Source organism: Tursiops truncatus, chromosome 3 (assembly GCF_011762595.2).
Source record: "Tursiops truncatus isolate mTurTru1 chromosome 3, mTurTru1.mat.Y, whole genome shotgun sequence".
NCBI lineage: Eukaryota > Metazoa > Chordata > Mammalia > Artiodactyla > Delphinidae > Tursiops > Tursiops truncatus.
Window position 1 is genome coordinate 112,815,893 of NC_047036.1, and position 9,214 is coordinate 112,825,106.

Sequence of the window (9,214 nt, forward strand, 5' to 3'; positions counted from 1 at the left end):
TGTGGATATAAAGACCAGCCAACTCTGTCTTATCCGTGTAAACCCCTCACCCTCCAAGCACTTTGACAGACCTAAGGCTATTGCTGAAATTCTTTACTACCTTAACTCAAAAGAAGCCTCCAGTTTATTCACCTAATATTTGTCAGGTTTATGTGTCTAGCATTGTACAACACTCTATTCTTGTACCCTAAAAACACTTCAGGCTTTTTCTTATTTTCAAGCAGAAAGCTAGTGGGACCAGTTTGAATTCATATGTTTATTTATCTTACGTATTGAGGACTGAGTAATCTTTAAGAAAAAAGACACCCCAAATCCCAAAGATTACAGGTCAGACCTGAGAGATTAATTGACCCTCAAAACATCAAAGTGACAACGAGTTGAAACCAACGTGCTTTTTTCTTTCTTGCATTCATCACGTTTCTATTTGAACACAGGTTGCTTGAAAAGCAGAATATGCAGCCAGGTTTAAGAAGATGGCTCTCTCTTTAGAAGATCTGGTTATTTGTCTTCCATTTATAGGTACACAGTAGGATCACTCAGGTCACAGTTTTCAATGTGTACGTGAGATTGTATGCCAGGATAAACTTTCTGCAAGGGCAATAGAGTGCCCAGTTTTTCTCCCTTCTTGATAGAACCTTTATATTTAATTGGCTTAATGTAGAACACTTCAATACAGAAACCTAAAAGAAAAGAAGTAGTAAAACTATTCATTATCTGGGTTTTAGCAGCCTTGAATCAGAAATTGTAAAAGAAAAAAAAAGCCAGAAATGAATTAAAAAATACAAAAAGAAAAGGTTGATTAAACTCAATGAGGGAGTAGAAGAAAATGACAGAATCATATCAGAAATGAAGATTAAAATTACAAGATGCCTAAGGAAGAATGGACTCAAATGAGTATTTTAAAAGGCATTGAAGAATAGCAGCAAAACACCAGGTAACTGAGAAAATTGACCCAGAACTATGTCAACTCCAAGACAGATTCCAATAAAACTATTAGACTTTAAAGACTAAGAAAAATGGAAATAACAGGCACACGAATACAAATCTTTTTAAATATCAAAAGAAAAATTTAAAACAAAGAAGACCCATCACATAGAGAAATAGAGATAATACCATTATAATACCATAATTACAACATAAAATAATGACAGTGTTTGGACCAAATATATGAGTTGTATCTATAAATGTTAATTCATATAGTAAAAAGATTTTCCTATTGGCTTGGAAAGCAAAATGCAATTCTGTGCTGTATACAATAAAACAGTAATTGAAAAAGGCTAAAAATTCAGGACTGGAAAAGATTTGCCCTGTAAATGGAAGGAAAAAGGATTATGATCCTGTTACCAGAGAGTGAAATTCAGGCCAAAACACATTGAAACAAGACAAAGGAGGACAATGTATAATGCTAAATCCAATGAAGATATAATTATCCATGCAGTAAATAACACAGAAACCATCTATATAAAGGAGAGAATACAGGAGGTACAAGGATATATGGATAGAAACCCAGTAGTGACAGAAGACTTCAACACACTTGCATCAGTGAAAACAGGTCAAGTGGGCAGAAAACATAAGGCTATAGAATTGTCCTGTCCAACACAGTAGCTGCTACCCACATGTGGCTAGTCAGTGCTTGAAATAGCTAATCTGAATTAGATGTGCTTTAAGTATAAGATACACACTGGGGGCTTCCCTGGTGGCGCAGTGGTTGAGAGTCCGCCTGCCGATGCAGGGGACGTGGGTTCGTGCCCCGGTCCAGGAAGATCCCACATGCCGCGGAGCGGCTGGGCCCGTGAGCCGTGGCCGCTGAGCCTGCGCGTCCAGAGCCTGTGCTCCGAAACGGGAGAGGCCACAACAGTGAGAGGCCCACATACCGCCAAAAAAAAGAAAAAAAAGAAAAAGATACACACTGGATTTTGAAGACAGTACTCCCCAAAAAGTAAAATATTACTAATTTTTATATTAATTGCATTTTGAAATAATAATTTGGAGGTATTAAGTTAAATATGTTAAAATTAATTTCACTGTTTCTTTTTACTTAATATGATAACTGAAAAGTTAAGATTGCATATGTGGCTTTTATTATACTTCTGTTGGACAGTACTGCTATAGAAGATCTATGGAAAATTAAGGTGCATTTTATGTACATATATTAAAAATATGTGCAAGACCTCTACATTGATACTAATACAACTCTAATTAAGTTACTAATACAACAGTGTAAGAAGACCTAAATAAATGGAAGATTTAACAAGTTCATTGATTGGATGACTTTCATTACTTTTAAGATATCAGTTCTTCTCAGTTTGATCCTGTATGATGAATGCAAACCCAAAGTCCCAGCAAGATTTTTGGTGGAAATTGACAAACTGATTCTGTAATTTATTTGGTAATGCAAATAACCCAAGAATTGCCAAGACAATCTGAAAGAAGATCAAAGTTGGAAGATTTATACTATTTATATCAAGATGTATTTTAAAGCTATGGTAATTAAGACAGTGCAGTATTTGTGGAAGATTGACAAACTGGCCAGTGAAACACAATAGAAGGACCATAAACAGACCTATGTATATTCAGACCCTGATCTATGACAAGAGATACTGCCGTGCGGTAAGGAAAAAATGGTCTTGGCAAGTTAATGGTACTGAGTCAGATGTCGATATGGGGGGAAATTTTGATCCCTATCTCATTCCTTACACAAAAACCAATTCCAGATGGATTATAAATCTAAGTATGAATGATGAAGCAATAAAGCTTGTACACAGAAACATAGGGACAATACCTTTATGACTAGGGTGGGCAAATGTGTCTTAAACGGGTAATAAAAATGCGTCAAAGGTAAGGGAAAATATTACTAAATTGGACTGCATTAAAAATAAGAATTTTTGTTTATTAAAAAACACTAGAAAAGTGAAAAGGAACCCATAAAGTGGGAGAAGATACTTAAAATACATATATTGGACAAAGGACTCATATCCAAAAGACACAAAAAGCTCCCACATACCAATAAGAAAAAGGCAAAAAAGCCAGGGCAAAATACATGAATAGGCACTTTGCGAAAGACAATATCCATGTTATCAATAAATATGAGAAGGGGCTCAGTATCATTAGCCATCATGGAAATGCAAATTAAATTTAAGTGAGATACCGTTACATACTCATCAGAATGGCTGAAATGAGAAAGGTAGCTAGATAACACCAAGTATTGTGTACGGAGCAGCTGGAACTTTCATACACTCCTGTTGGGGCTGTGAATTGGTACCACTACTTTGGGAAACTGGGTGGCAGTACCTTCTAGCACTGCAGATACATACACCAAGTAACCCAGCAACTCCACTCCTCCAGCGTTCTGCCACTTGCTGAGTATATTGATTCCAGTTATGCATTCTGGTACTGGCAAAATTACCACAGGGTGGATGTGTGGATGCACTAGGTCAACTGTAAGATGGACCCTAGGAAAAAACTATGTTGATCACCGGACCCTAGAAGCCCCTAGTCTGATTGATGGACTACAGTGGCTTGGGTCTTTAGGAATTACTGTCAGTTTTGAGCGAGTCTCTTCTTCCCCAGTATACAATCATCCTGCTAAAAGGCTGCAGGTCCTTTTGGGGATGGCTAGAAGTACGGGTTACAGTATAAATTTATGGCATTGTAATAGGGCCCTTCCTCAGAAGGACTCAGCCTCCCTTTCATTCAAGGGGCTCTGGGACTGTGAACTGGCTCAAGTCTGGGAATGGGTGGATGGTGTCGGGAGGAAGGTTTTGAGGCCCAGTATTGTCATGATTGAAGTCAGAATTTTGTTCATCAGACCTAGAGTGTTCCCATTTATACAAATCAAATAAGGCTTTAGTAGGCTGCCCATGTATTCAGTTCTAGGTCACCATGATTAACTAGACAATGCCACAGGTCTCTGCTTCTGATGTATCTGATTACTGCTTCAGCTCTTCTCCCTGTTGGATAACCATGCCAGCCTTGGCTTCTAAGTGGACTCCATTCAATGGCAGTAGTTCCTCTTGTCATTTCAGGCCTAGAGAGGATAGCCACCAGATAGCTCCTCAAGGATGTGGGCTCCCTCACAAAGTGTTTCTCACAGCCTTAGTGAGAGGAGTGTCTTCCGGATCCACTCCCAACAGGAATGCATGTTTATGTTAATGAAAAGAAATGTACAGAAAGTTCATAGCAGCATTTTCATAATCGCCTGAAACTGGATACTGCCCAGATGTCCGTTTAGAGAAGAATGATTAAATAGGTGAAGATATATGCATACAATGGAATGCTCTACATCGATAAGGATGAAGGGACTTAAACTACATGCAAACACATGAATGAATCTCACAAACCTTACGTGGAGTGAAAGAAGCCCCACTCGAAAGACTGCATGCTGTTTAATTCTATTTAAATCATTTTCAGAAACAGGCAAAGCTAATGTGTGGTGGGATAGTCATCACCCTTGCTGGGAGTTATGACTAAAAGGTAGCACGAGGGGTCTTTGAACTGCTGCTGATATCCTTTTTCTTGATCTGATGTAACCAACAGGCTACACAGATGCGCTTACTTTGTGACAATTCACGGAGCTGGCCATTTTTGCTTTGTGCACTTTGCTGTGTGTATGTTCTACGTCAATCCAGTTAAAACAACCAAACAATACGCCCAGTACCTGGAGTACCAGGAGGCCCAGCTTTACCTAGAACATAGAGCATTTGAAAATTGTTCACATCAACTCTTGCAGAGATGCCAACATTTTCGAATTGTGGGATTTTGGTGAATGAAAGCGTCTGTTCATTACAGTTAATACCGCAATGCTGAAAGTGATTTTGCTTGTAGATTGTTAAGCAAAGCCACGTGGGCCTCAGGAAGAAAGCCCTTCAGTCAACTATAGAGTTAGGGGGGGAGTGTATGCATGAAGAAGATGACTTCAGGGAAAGTGGTGGAACATCTTTGAAAATGCAAGGGCTGCTTTAGTTTGGTACCCTTTGTCCTTTAGGTCCTAGGTTTTGTCACTTTGAAGGAAGAATGAAACGTCTTTGTATAGAATACGCATTAAATAAATAAGCATCAGACATCTCCAGTATGTGTTCCAGGTATATACACCACCCCTTACCTCTTCTAGAGATCCGAACACCATTATTGATGGCATTTTTGTTTTTATAAGGTTTCTCCTGGCCCACAATCATTCCGGTGAAAGGTGCATACGCAGTAGATCCATCCGAGCACAAGACATCCACACCCCGGTGAAGCCTATGATTTCCAGGATGTAAATAAGAATGAACAGACTGAGGAACTGCCCTGGGAATTTTATTGCCCAGGAACATGGTGTTAGCCCACTGTTCCCAGACCAGGGTATCAAAAGTTGAAGCTGCTGGAACGTGTTGGAATGTCCCAGGTTTCCTCACTCTGTTTACCCAATTTTCACCTCCTTCTCTGCAGGTTGTAATAACGATGTTATAAAGGTTAAAACGTTTAACATAGTAAAACACAGGAAGCCTTTAAAAATGTTAGCCATTATTATTATATGGCATTTTGGGGAAATGAGGCAATCCGTGTAAGTAAATTTTATAGATAACTGCATCTTGACCCCTGCAAGACCACTTAGAAAAGAGATGACTTTTTATGGGAACCTATGATAAAAAATCATATGTTACCCTAGTCTTATTTTTCTCCCAGTCATCCATAAGTCATTATAAACATCATTTATTGTGTATGGTTTTAATATAGTGAGTGATACCTCCTGCATTTATTAAAGTGTGTGGAGCACAAACACAAAATGATCCCAGGTTGTGAGATTTCTTGTCGTCTCCACCAGTCCTCACTGTTGACACTCTGCCAGTTCTCCACCAGCCTCTTCTCCCTTCTAATAGTCTACCTGAAAGTCAGATTCACTAGGACTGTTAGCATTATGTGTAAAGCAACATTGAGCAGATTCCAGGTGAGGAGCCAGTAAGTTATTGTATGAGTCAAGTGCATAAAGTTTAGGGTATGAACTAATTGAGTCTTAATTTTGGCAATTCAGCGGCCATTTCCCCCTATGTCCTGTCTCTTAGCCCTATACCAGGTATGTGAGGTTGCTTTGTAAGTAGTATCTGTGTGAGTGAGAGTTGTTCTGTGATTAGGATGGAGATCAGTGATACAGTTGGACACATGGCTATTTCATCAGAAAGTGGCACTCCCAAGATAGTACTGTGCACTGTTGAAAGTTCACATGTGTGTCTCTCACTGTCTGGAAGAGATTACCTGCTTAGGGCCAGCCTCAGTTGTTCACCTCCCAGAGCCTGGGTCAGTAACACCATGGTTTGATGGGAAGAGGATCCAAAAGCCTGAATTCTAGTCCAGCCTTCACCACCTCCAGCTGTGTTTGGCAAGTCCCTTAACCCTTTGGTGCCCCAGTTCAAGTTCCTCATCTATAAAATGGGACAGTAATGTTTGGCTTCCACCTTGGAAAAGCCAGGTGAGATGAGTCAACGTGTGAAAACATTGAGAGAAAACACTGCTCTCCTCTCTCTTGCCCTTGTTCAATGCTCTGTTCCTAATTCAGAGCGCAGAGTTGACGCCCTGTTCTTGGAAGTTGCTCCACACGTGGTAATGTAACTGGTTATATCTCTGAATTTTCCTGCTGTCGGAAGGGAGAAGATGGTGAGCACTTGAAGAAACTTCGGGCAAGGACACTAAGCAAAGAGGTTACGAGCCCAAAGAGGATATGGTTATGTGTGAAACCCTGTTACCTTTGAGCCGTGTACTGGCCACAGCCGTGCCTGTCACATGTCCTGATCTCATTGGAAGACTTGCCAGCACATATAGTAGCCCATGGCCCAGCCAGTGCTAAAAAGGAGAAACAGGAGAAGCACATTTCCTGACCACATATTCCCAATCTCTACTATCCTTGTGTCTCCCAGTAGATTGAAAAATTCTGTTTTCACTATACTTTCTCTCTAATTTTTCTGTAGTTTGAGGGGTGGGCTTCCTTTAACTCCTGATTCAGCTATAAAATGGGCTTTTCCCCTGGTCACGGAAGTCTGTTTTATGACATGTGGAGTATTTGTGTGTTTCTTTATAAGCATTTACTTTTATCATTATAGTTTGTTTCAGATTATTCATTAAACAGTGGTATAGATTGCACTTTTCAAATTTTTTTTGCTCATGACTTGGTATGGGGACCACTATGTTTAGGTTAAACAAAATAAACAGCATGGCTCAAACAAATAATTTTAGAAATTCTTTAGTTACTTTAGTAACTTTGAAATGTTCTTTATTGCTAGTCTTCATAATCAAATCCAAGAAAATGTTTGAATTAAAGCAGAAGCAAACTCCGCACTATAGCAAAGTTTATTTAACAGGAAATAAATCTCTTTCATATTTGCAAACATAGAAGAGGAGATTCTTAGAAATAAGAACATGTCAAACTAATTTAGCCTAGAGTGGAGTGAGAAGAGAAAGTGGGGAAGGGAGTAAAACAATTATTTAAAAAATTATGAAGCAGTAAAACATGGAGGAGCGCGCTGGCTCTCTTTGTGTATTTTGTGCGAACTTCGTTTTTAGTGCGACTTCTCTTTAATAGAGTAGGCACTTGATAAATGTTTATTTGAATTAAATTTCCTGGATTTCCAATTGTTAACGTTCACAGAGAGATGCGTTAAGAAACTCGTCCTTTTACTTCAGGACAGACTAACAAAAACAAGTAAAAGCAAGAATCTGCTAATTTGGTTGTTGATTTTATTTAAAGATATTTTGCTGTTCATTAATATACGTGCTATGAAGAGAAGCTACAGAATATGGCCATTAAGCATATTCTTGAATATATCTCTAAAAGGTGGGTTTCATAAGTCTTATACCTTGGAGCCAAGCTTCAGATCTCTTTGGCAACTAATATATAGCCTTCAGAATTGAGACATATATTAGATAGTTTATTAATTTATTCGTTTTCTCTTGTGCTGTGGCAGTTCCCCTTGTCCTAATCCGTACTAGTCTCTGTATCAGGAGTTTTATAAATCAGATTCTTATACAAACTTTATTTTCTAATTTTGTTCCGATTAAGTCCTAGACTAAGACGGAAAGACTTTTCTATTTCTCTCATGAAAGAAACAGAACATTCAGGTGGAAATCATTGAGGACCACCCCTCTCCCCCGTGTATCCTTCCTGTTCCACTTCTAATAACCAAATAGACAAGTTTCTGTTGTGATTATGATGTTAATGACTTTTAAATCTATCCTTGAAATCAGTTTTCAAAAGTCAGCCAAGATTGTAAAATTGTAATTTTGACTTACCGGGTGAAATCAAAGCAGCCAGAAGGAGGACTCCCGGGGAAAACATTTGGCTTTGGTCTCCCTTAGGATGCTTCTTCCTCTGATACTTAGGATTGCCCCTATGCTCTCTTGGAAGAATACTCAAGTTTGAATTCGTATTTTCTAGCTATTTAGCCTTAGAATGCTGCATCTCTCATATCTTTGTTATGAGACACACAAAACAAATATGAGAACGGGGGGAATCAGGTTCTGATATTCCATGGGTAGCTCTTTGGCTCACATGCAGGACCTATGTAAAAGCTTTTGTTCTGAGGGAGTTAACTTTATTGGAAATGCTGACTAAATATTAACAGAAAGTGATAAGGCTGGGTGAAGAGTGACTCTTTCCTGGGCTGTGACTGGTGGGAGAATATCCCGTGAAAAATTGAATGCTTAGTACTCTCTTCTAGAAGATCTACCTTTCATTTCCTGGGTAGGACATATTTCAGAAAAGACCATTAATAATGTATGACCCTCTATAACATATTCTTTAGTATATATCCCTTGGGTTTTTTTGGATCATCAGTTCAGTTTCATCTGTGTAATGTTTGCAAATAATTTTACTATTTTGATAAAATTATATTTTTTTCCTTTAAATGTTTGCTTGTTTGTAACAATGTTACAAAATGAACAACATCCAAAGTATCCATAAGTAGAGGAAAAGATGACTTAGGATATCGTCATACAATGGAGTATAATAATAACATTTGGAATATAATTTAACAGTTCAAATGAAGGCAGTCTGTATGTTTTAAAACAGCTAGATCTACTGTTGAACACTTTTGAATAAAAAAGCTATGTTTAAAATGTTATACACAGAATTAAATTTAACCTCTTACTAAATTTTGAAAGCAAGTGTATTATCTTTGTGAATAGCTGCATGTATAGTAAAAATACAAAAATGTGCACAAACTAACTCTAGGATAATAGCTACCTC

The 9,214-nt window shown here is 38.3% G+C and overlaps 1 protein-coding gene across 1 annotated transcript; it reads right to left on the reverse strand.

Annotated features, from left to right (window-relative positions):
* Positions 1-513: 513 nt before the first annotated feature.
* Positions 514-8,305, reverse strand: LECT2 (leukocyte cell derived chemotaxin 2). Its single transcript, XM_019924894.2, has 4 exons — positions 8,260-8,305; positions 6,721-6,816; positions 5,102-5,248; positions 514-680 (listed from the first exon to the last, which is right to left on the reverse strand). The coding sequence occupies exons 1-4, from the start codon at positions 8,303-8,305 to the stop codon at positions 514-516; spliced, it is 456 nt and encodes a 151-aa protein (XP_019780453.2).
* Positions 8,306-9,214: the final 909 nt, after the last annotated feature.